Genomic DNA, 22,953 nt, shown 5'->3' with positions numbered 1-22,953 from the left:
ACTGCCACAACCAAGTACTGGCAGTAAATATCTGGGCAAACAGGTGAACTATATCTGAGGTGAACTATATCAACCAATGGATTCTGGGAAGATTTCTTCTTGCTTAGAGTGGTGAGATCAGCAATAATTCAGTACTGTTGAACTATCAAGACCTCTTGAGCAGGACCCTTGGAGCTCACCCCACATCGGGGACTCTGGGATGGCACTGGGTATCTTTCCTTCATCCCAGGGTACAGAGGAATTTTTGAGGTTGGAAGGAGCTTCTCTCCATGTCTCTCCTTCTCCAGAGGCAGGAAGGAAAATAGAGAATGTGGAAACAATGGTCTCAAACAACATTACTGTTATATTTGGTAGATATGTCCTTTGGTCTGTCTAAATCTACATGTTCCCCCTTTTTACCCAGAAATCTCTTTGATAAAGAAAACTGATTTTCTGTCTTATAATTTTTCCCAAACAGGAGTTTTCTCTCTGCATCTCCATAGGGCTGGTAGCATTACTATGCTTTTATTTTCATTTAATCATGCCATTTTATAAAACTAAGCCTAATTTTTTTTAATTTTACTTCTTTTTTATTATTATCATTTCATGATACAGTTCCATAGGCCCTAGGATTTCCCTTATTTCCTCCCTAATTCTGTCCCCCCTCACTGAGTTTCCCTCTATCATTAATATAGTAGAATTCTTCATACACATTCATATGTCCAACGTTGCAGGCATGGACAGCGGCAGTGAGTCCAGCATCCTATTGTCAGGATATGGTGAACAGTTTCATTGGGAGTCCATCTTTCTTTGGAAGTAGAGATACATACTGCATCATATCCTCACATCTGGATATGATCGTCTCCATTACACAGTTATTATACATCCCCTCAAATGAAAAGCCTCAGCAAAAAATCAACAACAGGAAGAAAAATAAAAATTTATAATGCCACGAAGTTAAATTACATGCTGCAAGACGTGATAGTCTCCATTACACAGTTAATACACATACCCTTAAATGAAAAGACACACAATAAAATCAACAACCGGAAGGAAAAAAAAGAAATTAACAACACCATGAAGTTAAATAACATGCTACTGAATGACTAATGTGTTGCTTAAGAAATAAAAAAGAAATTCAAGAGCTTTCTTGAAGAAAATGATGCTATTGCATGATCTATGAGCCAGTGAAGAATTTAATCAGAAGAAAGTGTTTTGAAGAGATGAAACTTACAAAAAATATCAAAATCCATGAGATGCAGTTTCTGCTGATCTTTGTTGGTGAAATGTATTTCCCGTAGGCAACAAATAGATGGATTTTGTTTTTTAATCCAGTCTACTAATCTATGACGTTTGATTGATGAGTTTAATCCATTTACATTCAGGGTTAATATGAATGGATGGTAGTTTGGTCATGTCATTTTAGCAATTGGTTGTTCATTGATTTAATATTCTGCCGTTATTTTACTGGGATGTTCCTCACATTTGCTTTTGGTTTTGGTGGGCACTAATTCTTTTCTCTGTGAAGAGAACATCTTTAAGTATCCTTTGTAGGGCAGGTCTTGAAGAGGCATATTCTTTTAACTTTTCCTTACTGTGGAAGAATTATATTTCATTTTCAAAGACAAAGGAAAGTTTTGCTGGGTACATTATCCTGAGCTGACAATTTTTTGCTTTTAGAATCTGGAATATGTTGCCTCATTCTCTTCTTTCCAGTAGAGATTCCTGTGAAAGGTCTCCTGTGAGTTTAATTGGCATTCTTCATATGTTAATTCCTTTTTTACATGTGCACATTTAAGGATCTTATCTTTCTGTTCGATTGAATAGAGCCTGATGATCATGTGTCTTGGTTAAGAGACACTTTTTGTCATCCCTGTTGGGATTTCTGTGCCCCTCCTGGATGTTGTATTCCAATTCTTTCTCTGGATTAGGAAAAATTTCCCTTATTATTTCATTAAAAACATTTGTAAAACCAACTTTTCTTTTTCTGCACCTTAGGGACTCCCATAACTCTTACATTTGGCCTTTTAATAGTGTCTTTCACTTTCTGATACTTTTTTTTTTTTTTGCCTGATCCAGTTCTGCTTCCAGCTTTTTATTTGTTTCCCCCTGATAAAAAATATCTTCCAATTTGGAGATTCTTTCTTCTGCTTCATTCATTCTGTTTTGGAGACTCTCCACTGTAATTTTAATTTGCTCTACTCTATTCTTCATTTCTGATATATCAGCTTTCATTGGATTCATTTCCTGTGATACATTTTCATTTGGTACATTCCTTGTATTCCTTGAAGGCCTGCTTTACATGCTTCTCGTTATTGATAGGCTTTATGACAAGTGTTTCGAATTCTGTTTCCCCCATTTTCTCAATGTCTTCCTCAGTTAACTCTGAGGCTACCATGTGATTTTGCTCCTTTGCAGGGGAGTCTTCAATAATATTCATTGTGCATTTGTCTCGTCTTTTGCTCATGGTCATTGTATTTCCGGTTAGCAGATTTTTCTTCTTGGCACAGGTCTCTAAGCTCTGTCACCCACAAGTCTACAGTTGAATTTTACTTATTGCAGTTAGTACATGACTCCTTTTTTTTTTTTTTTTTTTTTGCAGTCACTTGTGCCACTCACTCCCTCCAGTGAATTCCAGGTCTGCGTTCCTATGTTAGAGTTCCACCATGGTCTCCATAGCCCCAGTTCCTGGCTCACCAGACTTGACCTCCTGTGATACCATGCTGAGGCTGCACCATTTTCTGTACAACCTTTCTCCCTCTTTTGGTTGGAACAGTTCCCAGGATTAGGGAGACACCAGGTATCCTATATAGCTAAGTTGTTGTTGTTGGTGTTGATCTTGCCAGAACCTGTTAGCCGTTAGTTCTAAGGGCCACATGGACTTATTTTAACCTGTGCAATGCCATAGTCGGTATTATTTTCCCTTTGGGACCAGTGCAATGCACTGAGCTCAGTGTGTTGTCACCGACCTCTGTGCAAGAGCAGCTTACTGTTGTCACCTGTAATCTTAAATTCTTTTTCACACTGTACAAAATGGTGCCTGATATGCCACCTTTAAAGTTCTTGATCTGCTAGTCTTCAGGTCTGAGGGCTACCTAGACCTATCTTGGGTGGAATCTGTAGGAAGTCATGTTTTTGCAGTTCACTGAGTCAGAAATGAGTTCACTCCCAGCTCAGTGCATGTGCAGTCCTGCCCCATAGCTTTTGCCTCCTTAAACAAAATGGTTTCTAATTCATCTCTAGGTGGCAGACTGGGCTATTATAGGAGAATTAAGATGGCAGAATAGGGTAAGGACACATTTAAGCAGAAGAAAAAAAATTTAGCCTGTGTGAACCAGAAAGGATTCATTCCAGGAAATAGGAGAGGACCGAATAACAGCAGAAGGGTACCTGGAGACTGACAGACATGGGAAAGGAGCAGACAGAATGCCATAGTGTAGTAGTGACTGATACTTCAGCAGCATTCAGCAAGTGGCGATCTGAACTCCACCAGCAACCAAAACTACACCAACAGCAACATGGGAAGGGATGTTCACTGTGAGCTCAGGAGGTGAACCCAGAAACAGAACTGCTGGTCATGCTGGTCCATTTGATTTGAACAAGAGCAGAGACAGAGTGGCACATTCCAGATAGGTGGCGCAGGAAGAGCTGGATTTCATAGGCCAAACTAACTTCATCTTATGTGTTGAAAATGTTGATTCTTAGTAGCTTAAGCATAATTTTTGTTTCATCCCTTTGTGTGTGTATATATACCTAAAAACCTGTACAAGTATATGTGTATACTATATATATGCATATATATATACACACATGTACACATATATACACCTACTAGATTCAGAATAGCAAAGTTAGTATTACCAATCAAGTGACAAATAAAAGATCTGTTTTTGATTGTTTTTGTCTTTTGATATATCCTCCTAAGAACTACAATCAAATTATTACATTTAAAACTTATTTTCATCTTATTTGCAGGACTGACAAAGAAAGACAGAATAATTCCTTCCATCTATTGGTTCACTTTTTAAATGCCTGCAACAGGTGGAGCAGGACCAGAGCAAAACCAGGAGCCAGGAACACAAGCCAGGTCTCATGGGGCTGGCAGGGACCCAAGGACCATCACCTGTCACCTCCGAGGACCCACAAAAAGAAGAGAACTGGAATCAGAAGTGGAGCCAGGACTCAAACTCAGGCTCTGGTATGGGATGCAGGCATCCAGGTGTCACAGAGCTGCTGGCACTGAGCACTCACCATAAATGATTGCCTTTAAATCCTGACTGATTGTTAACTGCCAACTCTGCACACGGACCATTTGTCTCACTTGAATTTTGTGTTATAATGATGTAAAGTATTTATATATTACTAAAGTGCGATGTGCAGGACAAAATACATCCAGATGGGCCAAATTTCATCTCTCATCTGGCTTTCCCTCTCCCTGCAGGGAACAGTTTACTAGATTTTGGCTTGTCCATTAACTTAAAACAGAATTATAAGCCAGCAAACCCATATATGCACCCCCCTTTTAGGTATCATGTAACATACATTGTGTATTGTTCACACCTTACTTTTTTCTCTTAACAATACATCTTAGAAGTTATCCTATATGGACTGGTGCAGTGGCACAGCAAACTAATTCTCTACCTGCTAGCACTAGAATCCTGTATTGGTTGCCAGTTTTATCACAAATGCTCCATTTCCTAATCAGCTCCCTGATTATGAGCTGTGAAAGCTCCAGAGGATGGCTCTCCTGCACCCACATGGGAGACCAAGAAGAAACTCTGGGTTCCTGCCTTCGGATCAGTTCAGCTCTGGCCATTTCGGCCATTTGGAGAGGGAACCAACAGATGGAAAACCACTTTTTCTCTGTCTCTTCTCTCTGTAAATCTGTCATATAAAAATTAATAAATCTTTCAAACATTTTAAGGAACATCATCCAATAACAATATGCAGATAGTTCTCATTTGCAAAATGGATAAAAAGCACAGGGATAGGCATGGCTGTATTGTTCAGAGACACAAGTCCAGGATCAGAGTTTTCAGATGTCAGGAAACAATGACATAATGAGTCAAGTTCAAGGCTATGGGACCTTTTGGAGCTGGATGGTAGAGAAGAAAGTCTTGTGTCAGTCTCCAGTCCCCTGCACCTGCACTTCAAATGGAATTCAGCCAGAGGCTTCCTCATCACGGCTTCTTTTTCCCCCAACTATTCCCGGTTGGTGCACATTTGAGTTGCTTCCTATCTTATCCTGTCACAAACAATGATGTCATGGACATCTGGTAATGAAAACATAAAGATCTCATGCACATAGGGACAGGAATAGCAGAATGTCTCCCCAACCAGGTTGGAGGAATTGTTCTACAACTCCCCAATTTGGATCCAGCAAGCCAACTGCTTACATCAGAGTGGTGAAAGATAGTACTTAACTTTGCCAGACACAATGCAAGGATGTGGGAAGTTATTTCTCACTTCCCAGACGTTCTAGAAAACTGAGTGGGCCATGAATTCCTCCTAGGACGGGAGTCTCTGGTTGGGCCCCAGTGCCTATTCGGATTGGTGGAACACAGGAGGTCAACATGCTCTGGAAATGTGAGAGCAAAGAGCTAGACTGCAGGGGTCTACAGGTAGACTGGTTGTTATTGAGGGCTTCATGGAAGAGCCTATGAAACATCTCAAAAGTAGAGCCTTGCAGGATGACACTAGCTGTAGGGCTGTCTTGCCATCCAGAGTTCTGCAGGCTGGCCTGAACACTGCAGCCATTCCCTTCACTTAGTGAGTTAATCTTCAATTAAGAGTGTACTTGAATGACATTGGTAAAGATAGAGGGTCTGTAGTCCCAGGGAGAGAGAGCCTAGACCTGAGGAAAGTATACCAGGGATGGGGACCAGGATTCAGAGGGGGAATTAGGAGCATATCTAAAGAGGGGTCACTGGGTCTGATGTGATGGCTCAATTGACTAATCCACTGTGTACTAGCATTGACATCTTACATGAGCGCTGATTGTTGGCATAGCTGAAGTACTTCCGACCCAGCTGCCTGCTTGTGTGCTGGGAAAGCACTGGATGAATCTAAGTGTTTGGGATCCTGCACTCACATGGGTGATCTAGAAGAAGCTCCTTGCTAGTGGTTCCTGCCTTCAAATATACTCAGTTCAGTTGTTACTTGAAAAATCAACTCCTAGCTAAAAGCTCTCTCTCTGTTTTCCTTCTCCCTATAAATCTGCTTAAGAAAAATAATTAAATTGGGGCCCGGCGGTGTGGCCTAGCGGCTAAAGTCCTTGCCTTGACGCGCCGGGATCGCATATGGGTGCCGGTTCTAATCCCGGCGCATCCACTTCCCATCCAGCTCCCTGCTTGTGGCCTGGGAAGGCAGTCGAGGACGGCCCAAAGCTTTGGGACACTGCACCCATGTGGGAGACCTGGAAGAGGTTCCTGGTTCCTGGCTTCGGATCAGTGCGCACCGGCCCATTGCGGCTCACTGGGGAGTAAAACATCGGATGGTAGATCTTCCTCTCTGTCTCCTCCTCTCTGTATATCCGGCTTTCCAATAACAATAAATCTTTAAAAAAATTAAAAAAAGAAAAATAATTAAGTCTTATAAAATAAAAAAGTGAGACACAGACATAAGATATGGGTCTCCTGGAATCCTGATGTCAACCCTACTATCCAGTGAAAGGTGGGGGGGCACCAATGAGTCCCAGAGGATGGCCAAGGAGTATGTCTAGAGGCTCAGGGTGGTCCCTGGGTTGGAGAACAGCAGCCTGAAGAAAGGGAAGCTCTTTCCATGGAAGAAGGCGTGGAAAATCTAGATGTAGTCATTGGTATTAGGGTCATAGAAGGTGACTTCCTTGTCCTTGCGATCTACAATTAATCTCCTAGGGCAGATGACAAAGCCTTCCAGAAGTTGCTCCCAGTGAGCGCCTGATACTTGAAGCTGGTGATACACAGCACCCAGAAGCTGCTCACAGGCTCCAGAATCAGACTGTCCCTGCATGGCACCTGCTTCCAGGCCACGCCAATGATGCAGGTCTGCCCAGGGTCCACTGTGCTCCTCCTCCCAGCTGTGGCAACAGATGGAGAAGCCAGGAGCCAGCATGCAGTGAGATGGGTGAAAGTGCTGCAGCTCCACTGGGTACATGGAAAGGTTCTGAGGGTTAAAGTCTCTTCATCACAGTTTCCTGTTTCCAGATTTTAGCAAAGATTGAGGTCAGGATGTGCTCAGTCCACGTCAAAGGTCACAGGGATTCCAGAAGAGAAGGGGAAAGAGGCTCAGCCCCAGGTCAAGTCTCCACACAGAAAGACTTTATATCACCAGTGATGTCACGGACAGGAGTACGGGTTGGCAGTTTGTGACGTAGGTAAGCCTTTTGCTAGCGGCCGGAGACACAATAAACAGATGACTCTCACTGAGACAAAGGAAAAGGTTTATTCACACTTGTGCGGGCTCGAGGTTGCCAAGAACCAAGAGCCCCGAAGAACATTTTAGGCAGGTTTTTATACTGTGTTTTTAACAGGGGAGGGCGAGGCAGGGGAGCTTGAGATAGAGCAGTTGCAACGGTTCTCAGGGCAGGGTCGCAGAACATCTGCTGCTGTGGTTTTTCTTGGTACAGCGTGGTCGGGGCCACTTCCCGGAACATCCAGCTCTTTGCAAAAAGTATCTAACAGCTCAGGGTGGCAACAGCATTTTAACAATAGATATACTTTAGCACTTATTTTGACAAATTCTATTTCAATATGCTTCTTGTAAAAAGGTGTCTACAATAAGCTGCAGAAATATCTATAACTTAAGGTTACAACAATATCTTAGCAAAGTTAAATACTTCAACACACATTCCAGCAAATTCCATTTTTACATTCCGTTACAACAGTATTATGGCAAAACACATATCTAACACACTTTATTTCTACATTTTGAGAGAAGGAAAGGAAAAGAGCAAGGTCATTGGGAGCAAGAGGACAGGAATTTCTCATTTCCTGTGCAGGCTCAAGGAGATCACCAGGGGAGTGGGAGTGGAGGGGAAGAAATAGGGGGCTACCACCTCCCACAGGTGGTACAATGTGGACAAGCACAGAGGGAGGCATGTATACCCAACACACACCACATCTCACCTCTGCCCACACCACCCATGGTGCCTGACACATCTTCAAGGCCTGTGGGGCCACAGCAACCCCTCCTCCACCAGCCTCCTCTCTCTGCCTCTCATCCCTGTTTTCTGGTCGTCCCCTTTTCCCTCCACCTGAGGTTGGGACTGAGAACAGTCATTGGTCTCAGCAGCTGTGCTGAGGGCGAGGACACAAGTCCCACAGCTCCCTCTGCAGGCTGTATCCACCTTGGAACATGCACCGGTTTTGTAACCTCCTCCAGCCCCAACAGGAAGTCTCCTGTTGTCAAGACTAGACTACTACCTGGGGTCGCTGGCTTAATCTGTTAGCTTCTGTCCATGTTAGGATTATTTTCTTCAAACAGGCACTCTAGGAGTTGGAGAGGAAACGCTAATTTTGGTTTTGAAATCAAAAGACTGTGAGCTAACTGCAAAGGCAATATCCTGTGTTCCCATCACGAATAAAGGCAGCCAGCACCACCACTGCCCACAACAGAAATGTGGAAACATTTCAGTTTGTTTCAGGATCAGCAGGAGGGGGGTAAGTCACTGCTGGCCTGTCACTAGGGTCTTGGGGTGGAAACACTGAGTTACCATTGGAGGTGGAGCACCCAACTACTGAAAGCTTGCCCAGGAGCATGGGGAATGTCCAATAGGACAGCTAACACAGCAGAGAAGGCTCTGCATCCAGCCATTTCTTGTCTTCCCTGGCTCTGAGCAGGGAAGACATCAGTTGATGATTTTTGATTTTTGATTATTTAAATGGTTTTGGATGACTGTGAGTTACCTTGGATGAAAAGAGTAAGAGATCTCCCTGGGTCTCTTCTCCATTTGTGGGAGAATTCTCCCTCTTCCCCTTTCGGAATCTCACACTCCCCCCCAGTGGCAGGAAGCAGCTATCATCCCCACTTATCACTTTTGCCTGTGAGTTATACTCATGTCTTGGAGAAACTTACCATGGTGTTTCATCCTGTCAGCTTGGAGCTGTTCTGAGGGTAGAGAACAGAAGGCATGAGAGGGCAGTGAAGTTGAGCAAGGAATCTGAGGCTGCACCACAAGGTCCTGATTTGAAACCCCTGGGAGCAGAGAGCTGGAGTTGTCTCTCATGTTTTCAGCGCATGCGAGACTCCCCAGCCTTGCTTCTCTGCTTCGCTAAAGTGGCCACACTACCCAGCACTGTTCCAGTGGACATCTGTTATGACATGCAAATGGGAGTCACTCATTTGAAAGGACTTAAATAATTCATGGGGGCAGGCATAATGGCATAGTATAATAATCCTCTGTGTGCATCACCAGTGCCTCCCATATGGGTACGGTTCATGTTGCAGCTGCTCCACTTCTGATCTAGCTCTCTGCCAATGAGCTGGGAAAGCAGTGAAAAGATGTCCCTGCACCTACGTAGGAGACTCAGAAAAATGCTTCTGGCTTCAGATGAGTGAACCACCAGATGAAAGATCTCTGTCTTTCTTTTTCTCACCATATGTCTGCCTTTCAAAAAAATAAAAACAAACAGGGCCCAGTACAGTGACCTAGCGGCTAAAGTCTTCACCTTGAATGCCCCGGATCCCATATGGTTGCCGGTTCTAATCCCGGTGGCCCTGCTTCCCATCCAGCTCCTTGCTTGTGGCCTGGGAAAGCAGTCGAGGACGGCCCAAAGACTTGGGACCCTGCACCCGCGTGGGAGACCTGGAAGAGCTCCTGGTTACTGGCATCAGATTAGCACAGCACTAACCGCTATGGTCACATGGGGAGTGAATCATCGAACAGAAGATATTCCTCTCTGTTTTTCCTCCTCTCTGTATATCTGACTTTGCAATAAAAATTTAAAAATAAAAACAAATAAATATTTTTTAAAAATCCACTAATAAAAGCTTATTTTAAATATTTATTTCTTTTTAATGGAAAGGCAAACCTGATTTACAGACAGAAGGGGAGACAGAAAGATCCTCCATCTGCTAGTTCACTCCCCAAATGACTGCATTGGACAGAGCTGAGCCTATCTGAAGCCAGGAGCTTCTTCCAGGTCTCCCATATGGGTGTAGGATCCCAAGGTTTTGGGGCATCCTCTGCTGCTTTCCTAGGCCATAGAGAGGGAGCTGGATGGGAAGTAGAGCAGTTGGGACACAAACCTTCACCTATTTGGTATGCTCGTACTTGGAGTTGGAGGACTAGCTTGTTGAGCCATCACACTGGGCCCTAAGACACATTTGAATGAGTTTCAGGTAAAGTGGCTAAGATGCTGCCTGGGGCATTTGATGTCCAGCTCTGTTTCCAATTCCAGCTTCCTGCTAAGATGCATCCTGGGAGAGAACAGAGATGACCCAATGCTTAGGTCCCTGCCACCCACTTAGGAGACCCAGATTGAGCTCTTGACTTCTGGCTTTTTCCTGACCCAGCCCTGTGTGACATAGACATTTGGGGAAGTGAATGAAAGGATGAAAAATCACTCCTTTTTTTTTCTCTCAGATTCTCTGTTTTTTCAACTATTTATTTATTTATTTATTGGAAGGGCAGAATACAGAGATGGAGAGATAGAGAAAAAGATTTTCCATGTGCTTTTTCACTCCCCAAATGGTCAAATGGCTAGAGCTGAGCTAATTCAAAGCTAGGAGCCAGGAGCTTCTTTTGGGTCTGTCATGTTTAGGGGGCCAAGGCTTTGGGCTATCCTCTGCTGCTTTCCCAGGCTATCCAAGCAGGGAGCTGGGTCAGAAGTGCATCAGGTAGGGCATGAGCTAGTACCCATATAAGATGCCATCACTTGCAGGCAAAAGATTAGCAATCAAGCCATGTACTGGCCCTTTAAACAATAATTTTTAAAAGTAAGTTCATTTTGGTGCAACACATTTTGAAGGCCATGGGTATTTTATTCCCTGTATATATTTTCCATGAATATTTAAACATCCATCAAGTAATTTAAATTTTTTTTAGTTCTGGGGCCAGTGTTGTGGCAATGAAAGTAGTTGTGTTGCGTCTGTGATGTCAGTATCCCATTTGGGCACCACTCCATTGGGTGCTCACCTCTTCCATGCCACTTTCTTTCCAGTTCTCTGTAAAAGACTTGAGAAAGCAGCAGAACATATCCCAATTGTTGGGGCCCCTGTCATCCATGTAGGAGACCCAAATCGAATTCCTGACTGTGGCTTAAACCTGGCCCAGTCCTGGCTATCACAGTCATTTGGATTTTGAACCAGCACATGGGTTTTTTGTATTTAATGCATGGGAGATGTTGGAGAGGGCAGGCCCTTGTGCTGGTCCAAGAAAGAAGGCTTCATTCAGTCACCTTTACTCTTGGCTTAGACAAGCATTGTCTTTACAGTGAAGAGTGTTCTTACAAATAACAACATTTCTTCCTGGTTACAAGCCCAGAGTACTGTTTAATAAATTTGTGACTCAATATCCAAAGCCCAAGACATACGCTTCTGTTCTGGCTTATTTGTTTCTTGCAAGGGTGGGATATCCAAAACATCACCAACTCTGAACCCATTTTCTGTAGTCTGAAACAGTAATACGCACCAGGGAAACAAACAAAACAAAACAAAACAAAACAAAAAACAAAACAAAACAAAAACCAAACTCACAGACTGGGCCCAGCATAGGAGCCTAATGGCTAAAGTCCTTGCTTTGCATCTGCCAGGATCCAATACGGTGCCAGTTCATATACGGGCTCCTCCACTTCCCTTCCTGCTACCTATCCATCGCCTGGGAAAACAGTAGAGGACAGCAGAAAGCCTTGGTATCCTGCACCTGTTTGGGAGACCCAGAAGAAGCTCCTGGCTTCAGATCTGCTCCAGCTGTTGCACCCACTTGGGGAGTGAACCAGTGGATGGAAGGGCTTTCTCTCTGTCTCTCCTTCTATCTGTAAATCTGCCATTTTAATAATAAATAAATAAATCTTTTTAAAAAAGTACAGGCCAGAGATCAGAGTCCTTGCAAGGCAGAATTCTGCCTCTCTGACCCATGGTCACTGACCTAAACCAGAAGGGCAATTCAAGAATCAGTGACTTGACTTTGCTGGTACAGATAAAGCCAGACAATTCAGCATCCAGTATCCAATAGCTTCATTGGGAGCCCATCTCTGATTTGGAAGTAGAGATATTAAATTTTATTTTCACATCTGGATATGATAGTCTCTATTATGCCATCACTATACATTCCCTTAAATGAGAAACCATGAAATAAAGTAAACAACAGAATAAAGTTAAAACAAAAAATTTACAGCACAATGGAGTTAAGTAAATGCTACTGAATAACCAATGTGTCATCAAAGAAGTGAAAAAGAAAACACAAAAGCTTCTTGGATAAAATGATGATACTATTTGATCTATGAATCAGTAAAGAGTTTGATAAGAGAAAGGAAACTATTTGGAAGAAACAAAAATAAAAACAAAACTATCAAAGCCAGTGATAGGACACACTTAAATAACAGAATGATGGACTTAGGACTGCTTATGAAGGACAATATTATTATAATAATGTGGGGAAAATCAGTTGGGAGGAGGGAATTTGGGGAAGGAATTTTATCATAAAACTGGAAAAAAAAAAAAGAATCAATGAGGTCTGGATATAGAAAAGTGCAGTGCAGGACAGAAAACCAGAGAAATACCTAAGGGAGGTATGGCCACACTCAGAGATCCTGGTGGAGGAAGGATGCTATGATGGCTGCTGACAGGAGAGAATCATACAGCAAGGAAAATAGAGGTCCCTTCAGCCTCTTCCTTACCTCGAAATTTCCTTAGGTTTTCAATGATGAAATCATATCTGGACTCGGCTTCACTGAGTTTTTTCTCCAAGTCCAGAGGAACTGGGGTTGTGCTGTGAAACTGAAACTGAAACTCTTCACACCTAGGATAACAAGGCAGAGCTTGAAGGGTAATGGATCCTCTGGACCCAGCCTGTGAGGATGAAGTCACAGGAGTGGCCATGAGCATGAAGAGCTAGAGAGCACATCAAATCAGGAGTCCAGAACTACATAAATAGGGCTGGAATGAGAACGGGGCTGGAATGAGAACAGGGCTGGAATGCCCAAGGAGATTTGGACGTGATGGGGAGAGGAGAAAAGCAGTGGGGCAGAGAGAGAGGACCAGGAGGCATCCAGCTGAGCAGGGGGCCTGCAGGAGGCCCTGGGAGATGGAATAGCTCAGGCCTCTCTCAGCTGACTCATTTGCTCAACTCAGACCTTCCTTTCTGCAGCTAAACCTTTGAGTGCAAACTATGAGTGTGGGTATTGGTGAGCGGGGAACATTGAGGGTATCTGAAGCAATGTTGGGAACAGAACCTAGCAATGCCTCACAAGACAACACATACGTGAGATGGCGATCATACCTTTGCAAGGTGTCTTTGATGTCCTGAAAGAGAAAGAAAAACAGCATGGTCTCAGCACTCAGCTGACCCACGGGACCAGGGATCAGCTGAGGAAGCAAGAGGGTAAGGGTAGAGCTGGTGGAGTGAGAACATCTCTGAAATTCTCCCTCTTTCTTTCCTGTTCTCACTCACCAGGAAGGCTCCTGCAAGAAGTGCTAATATGGCATTAAGTAGAGATATGGTTAGACATCAAGAGGAACCAAGCGATGAGGACAAAAAGAATGAAATTTTGCAGATGCATTTTGTCTGATACTTAGCAGTTAAGCCCTACTGCCTGGAACAGGAGAAAGATTGGAGTGATTTGCATGAACTTTCTTTTAAAAAAAGGAATGGACACTCTAACCAGCATAATGGTTCAAATAACCACATGGAAGACCCTGAGGAACCTCCTGCCTTTTGTCTGGCACAGCCCAGGGCAATTTTGACAATTTGGGGAATGAACCAGCAATGGCAGATTCCTCTCTCTCTCTCTCCCTCCCTCTCTCCCTCCTTCTCTCTCTTTCTCTTTCCCTCTCTCTGTATAACTCTACTTTTCAAGTAAATAAATATTTTTTAAAGAAGATAATTTTATTTTGTGGCAAAATTTTTGAAATTTGCTAATAATTTCTTAATTACATGGATTTTAATAAACTTTTAGAACACCCCTCATATGTACAAATATTAATGTTTTGCACTGAAGGAAATGTATTCTTCTTTTAAAGATTTATTTATTTTTGTTGAAATAGCAGATTTACACAGAGAGACAGGGAGATACAGCTTCCACATGCTATTTCACTTCTCAAGTGACCAGAGTTGAGCTGATCTTAAGCCAGGATCCAGGAGCATTTTCTGGGTCCTTCATGTGGGCACAGAGTCCCAAGGCTTTGGGTCATTCTCTACTGCTTTCCCAGACCACAAGCAGGGAGCAGCATGGGAAGTGAAGCAGACAGTGAATAAACTGTTGCCCGTATCAGATGTAGACACTTCCAAGCAGAGAATTAGCCAATTGAGCCATCATGTGGCCCCAATAAATCTATTTTTAATCTAGTTTTTAGCAACTTTTAAAAAAATTTTGGATGTGTAGTTAGAGAAAAAGAGAAGACAGAGAAAGAGAGATCTTCCATCTGTGATTCACCTCCCAAATGGCCATAACAAACAAAAGTGTGTCATCCTGTATCCATGGGCCAGGAGCTTCTTCCAAACCTTCCATATTAGTTCAGGGGTTCAAATACTTGGGCCTTGTTCTGTTGCCTTCCCAGGCACATCAACTCGGAGCTGGATTGGAAGTGGAGCAGCTGATACTTGAAATAGCATTCATATGGGGTATTGGTGGTATAGGCAGCAGCTTAGGCCACTAAACCACAGCACCAGTCCCACAAAATTTTTAAAATACAATTTTTATATGTTTGAAAGGCAGCGAGATAGAGACAGAGAAAGAGATGCCCCATCTGCTGGCTTACTCCCTAAATGCTCACACAGCCAGGGCTGGGCCTGGTAACAGTCAGGATCCTGGAACACAGTCCAGGTCTCCCACATGGGTTGTAGAGATCCTAGAACTTGCCACCTCACCTGCTTCCTCACAGGACCCACATTAGCAGGAAGCTGCGTAGCAAGTGGAACTAGGTCTTTGAACTGGCACACCCACAGAAAAGGTTTGTGCCCCTAGTGGTGTATTAGGCACTGTACCAAGCACCTACCCTTTAAATTGCTGAAGCATTTCATCTGTGGCTTGCAATATATTTCCAAATTATCCCATGTAGTGCTTCACATTGCATTTTAAAATGACATATGTGGTTCACATATTTCTTATCACACATGTGGCTCACACTATTGTTCCAAATGACATATTTTCCACTTCAACTCTTTCGGCACTCTCTAAAGTGTCCCTTAGAGGCTGGGTGGTTGGGGCAGTCTCAGGGGTTTTGCCAGGCACGGGTGCACTGGTCAGATACCAGTGTTGGGCTGTGTCTTGTAGTGATTCTGCTCTTGAGGGACTCACCTCCAAAAGCTGTCTGGATGGCATCTGCTGCTTGGCCTTCAGAGCATCCAGGAGATCTTTGAGTGAGATGAGCTGTGCCTGGATATCAGCACTATAGCATTCACGCTCCTGGGCACCCTTTTCCTCCAGCCACTCCATGCCGAATAGGAGGAAGTTCTTCTCCTCCTCCAGGACTTGCTGCAGGTTCTTGAATTCTGTGTGGATTCGTTGCTTCTGAAACTCCACCTGGGCCTGGGGTCAGATATGGGGACACAAAGAGAACAAATGGTCTCAACTGTTCTTCCATCCACACTATCCTATTTTTTTTTAAAAAAATATTTATTTACTTTTATTGGAAGGCAGATATACAGAGAGGAGGAGAGACAGAGAAGATCTGTTTACTCCCCAAGTGGCCGCAATGACCGGACCTGAGCCAATATAAAGCCAGGAGCCAGGAGCTTCTTCCAGGTCTCCCACTGGGGTGTAGGGTCCCAAAGCTTTGGGCCATCCTTGACTGCTTTCCCAGGCCACAGGCAGGGAGCTGGATGGAAAGTGGAGCCACTGGGATGAGAACCTGTGCACATATGGGATCCTGGCACGTTCAAGGCGAGGACTTTAGCTGCTAGGTCACCGCGCCATACCCCACACTATTCTATTTTAATATTTGTATTTGATTATACTGAGTACCAACATGGAACAGTGTGCAGACCTGAGAAGAGATGGGGGAACAAGACTTTTTTTTTTTAAGATTTTTTTAATTTGAGTGACAGAGAGAGAGGAGAAATGTAGTTTTTCCATAAACTTACTTTTTCTTAATTTGGAAAGCATAGTTAGAGAAAAAGAGGAGAGAGCAAAAGAGATCTTCCATCTGCTGATTACTCCCCCAGATGTCCACAACAGCTTAAGCTGAGTCAGGATGAAATCAGCAGACAGGAAATACATTCAGGTCTCCTACATGAGTGCAGGGGCCAAAGCACTGGGCCATCTATTGCTTTCCCAGGTGCATAGACAGGGGAATGGATTGGAAATGGAGCAGCTGAGACTCAAACCAGTGTTCCTATGAGATGCTGATGCTGAAAGAGATGAATTAATTCGCTGAACCACAAGGCAGGCCCTGAAAATGCTTTTTTGTTTTTGATGTTATTTATTTATTTATTTATTTATTTATTTATTGGAAAGGCAGAATTACAGTGAAAAGGAGAGACAGAGAGAAAGATCTTCCATCTACTTGTTTATCCCCCAAATGGCTAAAACTAAGTTAGGGTGCTTGTTTTTACTGTCCCAGGCGGGTGCAGGCTCCTAAGGCTTTGTGTCATCCTCCACTACTCTCTCAGGCTATAAGCAGGGAGCTAGATGGGAAGTTGGAGCAGCCAGGACACAAACAAGCACCTACATGGAATGCCGGTATTTGCAAGGTGAGGATTTAGTCATTGATCCATTGCGCTGGGCCCAAGAATGCACTTAAAAATAGTAAATTCCTCTCTCTACCCAGCCATCTTATGGGAGAACTGAAGCAGGCTCTCCTGGCTCTGCACTGCCTGCTGAAATCCGTGGAGGAATGTGCCACCAAGCCACCATCATGCCTGGGCACCTACAGAAAAATGTTGACTAAGTAGTCTCCAACCGATTGGACCAGTTATTTGACGATGATGAATCGGACCCGTTCGAGGTGCAGAAGGCAACAGAGAACAAGAAAAAAGAAGCCAGCGGGGGCAGCATTGGGGGTCCTGGGGCTAAAAGCTCTGCTCAGGCCTTGGCCCAGGCCAGCTTCAATGTGGCAGGAAAACAGCTGTGTAAAGAATCCCAGAAAGACTGCAAAAACCCACTGCCTCTCAATGTTGGCATGGATGACAAGAAAAGAGGAGACACAGCCACCCATAGCACTCAAGAAAGAAGGAATAAGAAGGAATAAGAAGAGAGGCGACCGGAGGGCTGCGGGAGAGGACGTCTAGCTCAGATCCCGAACCCAGCCCGCCATGTGCTCTTGGTGCATGGCGGGCTGGGCCGGACATGCCTGGGTTCGGGGCCTGCTTCCTTCCCGGGTGAGTACGCCGAGAGGGGAGGCCTCCGTGACTGGGTACGTCTGGGGCCCACCCACCGCCCTCATTGGGCGGTGAATGGGATTGGGGAGGGGCGCAACCTTGGGCCTGCGGGCATAAACCTCCGGCTGCCAGAGGCGACCTGAGGGCTGCGGGAGAGGACGTCTAGCTCGGATCCCGAACCCATTTGGCGCCAGGCTGTGCCTGCTGGCCACCCGGCCAGGGAGCTCTGGGGTAATGGATGTCTGAATCGCTGCTTAGATAGCTCTAGGCTGACCCCACTGTTTCTGGGATCTGAGTCAATCCTAAAGATTCCCAATGCCAGTAACTCTTCCTTTGAAGAACTTCCAATCCCTTAATAATGCTGAGCTTTGAACACCTATCAAGTAAAAGATAAGCTCCGGCTTGTCTAGCAGGCTAGCACCTAATGGTCCTCAGAGCAACCACTGGCAGGCGCATGATTTACGGCTAGGAATAGGACCAATATGGGAGGTAAGGGGACACCACAACTGGGATGAGTTTCCCACCAAGGGGTGTATGTGCTGGAATGGGGGCTGCATTCTATCTAAGAAACAGTTTTAGTCACCCGAGGCACTAGTGTGGGCTGGGATTGGATGCACCAGGCCAGGCCAGACCCCAACACCATCTGGTGTTATGGAGAACCACGGTAGGTGTGGGACTGACTAGGCTGGGTCTCAATCCCCTTCTGAGCCATGTGTGAGCTGTATGTGGGTATGGACGAGCCATGGCTAGGCTGAAACATCCAACAACAAGAACCAGAATGGGGTGAAAGCCAGCCAGGAAAAGCCACTGTTCCTGCTAGGACAGGAGGTGAATCGAGTAGGGTTGGCTCAAGAACCCCCTGGCAAGCGCAAAATCTGGCATTGGGGGGGGTTCTGATGGAGGAGCCTGGGCAACTCCTCTGGCAGAACACAGTCCCTGCAGGTAAGCGCAAGAAACATGATAGGAAACAGCCCAGAATAGGCCATGGAAAGTTTCCCACTGGCATACATTCGGCATGGGTCAGGAGCAGACCAGGCTGAATCACTTCATGCCATCCACTGGCAAATCTGATCACCAGAACAGAGTGTGGGAGGGGCCGGGTTTGGTCGCGACAAAACCAGCACACATTATGGAATGCCAGGGCATGGTTGCCTGTACTGGATATGAATGCAGCACCCATCCAGCACACGTGAGATCCAGGAAGGAAGGGGCAGAGCTGGCGGGGGGATTAAGGGGCTGGTCCCCTCGCTGGACAGCTACTCCCACTGGAGAGCGTGGGCTGGGATAGAGACAGACCCGACTGAGCAAGGCTACAACAACTGTGCGCTGCATGTGGACTAGATCAGGGCAGAAGCATCAGCTGGCAGAAGCTGGCACTGGGGACTAATTCTGTCAAGTCAAATCACAGGACCACCTAAAGAGTGCATAAACCGGGACAGAGAGACCTGGGACGGAAAAGTGGGTTCCCCCTTCTTGGGTCACTATTCCCATGGGAGGGCATGAAAACTAGGACGGGGGCTGGGGTGGCTAGACAGAGAGGCACTCAACAACATCCATGAGGGCTGGATGGTTGAGTTGGTTAGATAGAACTAAGCTTTAATACCCATTGACAAGTACCAGAGCCAAATGGGATGTGGGACAGACTGGACTAGTCTGCTACACATACTGGCAAACGAGGGTAGGGGGCGGTCTGGTGGGGGTTATTGTGGGTCGCCCCAACTAGGCTGCAACTCCCACTGGTTGATGTAAGGGCCGAACCAGACTAGACTGCAACACCCATTGGTTCCAGTGGAAGTCAGGACTAAAAACAGAACCAACCCAGCAATTGCAACCACCATCTGATCGGGGTGATGGACTGTGCTGGGCCCTGTGCTTGCTAGAACATACAAGAAACTAATCTGGGAATACCTCAAAGTATCTTTGGAGATCTCCCCAATCGAACTGCTGGACTCAGAACTCTAACCAAGAAAAGACAGAAGACAGAACAGGACAATCATTCATATCAGCTATATGTTGGCAGCGAAATATGGGGCAAACAGAGACTTTATGATGGACCATATCAATCAGTGGACGACCTCATCGAGAGAAACTGGCAGCGATTCATAACTGGAGAACTGTTAACACCACTCGAGCACATATCTCAGAGCATGCCCCACATCCGGGACTTGGGGTGGGCGGGAAACCGGGCGGGGCTTCTCCCTCAATATCCCCCTTTACCTCGGATACATGATGGAAACAATATGGACATAATAGCATTACCCACTTCCCTACCCCCCTGAACCTTTTTTTTTCTTTTCTTTTCTTTTCTTCTTTTTCCTTTAACTGTAATTAACTATGTAAAGATTGTCAACAACAATACATTAAAATAGATTAAAATTAAAAAAAAAAAGAAGGAATAAGAAGACCTGATCAACAAATTTAGGAAAAGGGAAAATAATTGATAAAAGACCAGAAAGGCAACCACTTGAAAAGTCAGTTGAAGAAAGGGTTGAAGTATGCAAGTTTTCAGTTGATAGGCCTATAATTGATTTACCTATCCGAGGCCATGGTAGTCTTGGGAAAGGTTGAGGAGGCCGTGGATGTGGAATGGGCAGAGAAGAAAGATTTGATTCTCATAGCAAATGTGAATTTGATAGGCATAGTGGAAGTGATAAGTCTTCTTTTTAACATTACAATGGTCAAACATGGAGTTAGCGGATCTTGGATCAATCAAATGGGAAACACCTGAAGGTGAAGAACACCCAGTGGCAGACAATGAAAATAAGGAAAATGAAGCAGAAGAGGTAAAGGAAGAGGGTCCTAAAGAGAACACTTTGGATGAGTGAAGGCAATTCAGAATTAAGGCGGGGCAAAGGAGGAATTTAATACCTGAAAACCGAATGAAGGCAATGGAAGAAAAGATTTGTTTATAAATCAAAGAGTGAAGAGGCTCATGCTGAATGTTCTGTTATGGACCATCATTTCTGGAAGCCAGTAAATGATATAACATCACAGCTGGAGATCAACTCTGGAGATCTAAGCTGCCCAGGACGTGGTGGCAGGGGAGGATGACCTAGATGTGGGGATGGTGACCTGGATGTGGGAAGGGTGGATGTCCAAATGGTGGCAACAGCACTGATAAGTTAAGTGCTTCTGCTCTCGATGTGGATAACCCAGAGGCATTTCCAGCTCTGGCTTAACTGGCTTAAATGCCATGACAACCTGGTTCCTTTGTGGATCCTTCTGTTCAAAGTTTTTGTATGCTTAAAGATCCCAAACAACTTAGAAATTTAAGACAAATAAAAAAGACTGTCATTTATGCCATTCACACATAAAAATTGAATTTTATCTGTCTTAAAAATGAAATTCTCTTGTTACCCAGAAGTAACAAATAATGATAGTCAGTTTTGTATTTAGAAATGTATTGGTAGCAGGGATGTTTTCATAATTTTCAGAGATTATACATTCTTCATGAATACTTTTGTATTGCTGCTTGCATATATGCATTTCCAAACTTGAAATATAGGTGTGAACAGTGTGAAAAAATAAATTCATTTTATTTTTGATGGTGTTTACATAGTTGAGAGGGATGCATAGTGTGGACCAGTCAGTTAGCCCAGCCTGGCTCTCCCCCTAACCCAGCTTACATGTGCCTAACAGGTGGTACATTCCTGCCCAGCCTATTCTGTCCCCAGTCCCAGTTCTCACATTCACCAGCAGGAACAAAGCTCAGCAGGGGAGTCCCCATAGCTTGCCTGCTGGGCTTGCCCCTATCCTGGGTCTCAAGTGTGCTGATGGGAGCTGCATTCCAACTTGGCATGACTTGCCTGCCTCAGCATCCATCAGCAGGTGCTGCAACCTGGCTTGGCCCAGACTGTCCTCAGTTTCAGCTCATGTTGGCAGGTACTACAGCCTAGCTCATTCCAGCCACCCTCCAGGCCCAGCCCTAATGTGAACAAGATGGCGTTGTGGCCCAGCCTGGGTTATCCTGCACCCCATCATGGTTCTCACATCTGCCAATGGGTGTTAATGAGCTGGCCCAGCCTGGCCCAGCCTGGCCCATCCACAGACCTGATCCATACAAATGTCATCTGGCACTGTAACCTGGTCTGGTCTGTACTGTTCCCACCCTTTGTTCTCACATTCATGTACAGGGACTGTGTGCTGACAGAGGAGTTCCCAAGTCCCTCTGTTAGGTCACCTCCCAGTGGTAGATCTCATGCACACTGGTGGGTCCTTGGCCCAGTCTAACTTGGCTCACTTCCTGTCCTGGCAGGAACAGCAGCCTTGCCTGACTGACCCACATCCATTTCAACTCTTACTGTTGGGTGCTCAAGTCCAGCCCTGCTTGATTAGCCCCCAGACCCAGCTCTCATGTGATTCAACAGGTGAAAAGACCTAGATCAACCTGTCCCACATATACCTTGGCTCTTGTGAGCAAAAGCAGGTGCTGGGGCTTAGCTCAGATTATCACACCCCAGACCTAGTCCACACACATGCTGAGGGATGCTGCAGCCATGTCTAGCCCAGTGTGCCACCAACATCCTGGCTCTTGCTCTCACTAGAGGGAACCACAGACCAGCTGGGGTGTACCCTTAGCTCCCCAATAAAGCATGCTCCCAGTCATAGATCTTGAGTAGGCCACTGGTACCTCCAACCCAGTCTGGCATAACCAATCACTCAGCTTGGCCTTTGATGTCAGATGCTACAGGCTGACCTGACCTGTTCTAGTCCCAGACATAACTGTTGCTGCTGAGTGCTACAGCCTAGCCCTAGCTCAGCATGGTCCACTAGCCATTCCAGCTCCCAAGCATGCTGGTGTGCTATGGTTAACTTGATCCTGCCCCATTTGCCACTACAGAGCCAACCCACACCTGCTGACAAGTGAAACAGCCTTCCCTGACCAGCACCAGCCCTTTCTCACATGCTCCCCAGTGGGAACAATGGCCTACCATGGGAGTTCAGTAAGTTTCACCACTAGGCCCACTCCCAGACCCAGATCTCACACAGGCCAGTGGGTGCTAACCTTTACCTGACAGTCTGCCGGTTGCAGCCTGGCCTGCCCCATACCCAATTCTTGGTGTGCCTGTGGGTACTACAGCATGAAACAGCCTGGACTGTTCTCAGCCCCAGTACCCATGAGTGCTGGTGAGTTCTAGGTTATGCTTAGCTCAGCCTGTCAGCACCCCAACCTTGGAGCAAACCATCTAGCATGGCAGTCCCACAGGGGTAATCCCATGATCCCCCACAGACTCTGCTCCCAGACCCAGTTCTCTCATGAGCTTGTTAGTGTCATTGCACAGCCTAACATGGTCCACCCCTACCCAACACTCACTGGAAGGTACTGTGGTGGATCCCCGCCAGGCAGGTCCCTCAGCTATGGTCTTGGTGTACCGAAAGGTTGATTCTAACAATCCCAGCTCGGGTCTCCCATGTGGGCGGGTGTATTGGGTTGACCCCCAGATGTCCTCTGGTTTACCTCTTATAAACTACCTGGTCTCAGTTCCCTCAATTACCTTTAAGTGCCATAGCCAGGT

General features: G+C 45.3%; 1 protein-coding gene and 1 pseudogene across 4 annotated transcripts in view; one reads left to right on the top strand and one right to left on the bottom strand.

The window, feature by feature from the left end:
• Positions 1-22,953, bottom strand: part of LOC131480756 (E3 ubiquitin-protein ligase TRIM31-like) — a 166,585-nt gene that overhangs the window by 97,911 nt on the left and 45,721 nt on the right. For 2 of the 4 annotated variants that reach the window (XM_058666693.1, XM_058666688.1), the window contains exons 3-7: positions 15,417-15,647; positions 13,400-13,422; positions 12,798-12,919; positions 9,034-9,066; positions 8,382-8,447 (exon numbers count right to left, since the gene is read on the bottom strand). The exons of 1 other annotated variant lie outside the window; for it this stretch is intronic. In XM_058666693.1, the coding sequence (XP_058522676.1) occupies positions 8,404-8,447; positions 9,034-9,066; positions 12,798-12,919; positions 13,400-13,422; positions 15,417-15,647 (453 nt within the window). In that variant the 3' untranslated portion in view covers positions 8,382-8,403. Of the gene's footprint in view, positions 1-6,901; positions 7,037-8,381; positions 8,448-9,033; positions 9,067-12,797; positions 12,920-13,399; positions 13,423-15,416; positions 15,648-22,953 lie in introns of those variants that run through there. One more of the 4 variants, XM_058666692.1, reaches the window with a different exon arrangement.
• Positions 16,975-20,616, top strand: LOC131480778 (SERPINE1 mRNA-binding protein 1-like; annotated as a pseudogene).

Source organism: Ochotona princeps, chromosome 1, assembly GCF_030435755.1.
Source record: "Ochotona princeps isolate mOchPri1 chromosome 1, mOchPri1.hap1, whole genome shotgun sequence".
Lineage (NCBI taxonomy): Eukaryota > Metazoa > Chordata > Mammalia > Lagomorpha > Ochotonidae > Ochotona > Ochotona princeps.
Note: the sequence above shows the minus strand (reverse complement) of the source record. Positions and strands in the feature narration are given on the sequence as shown.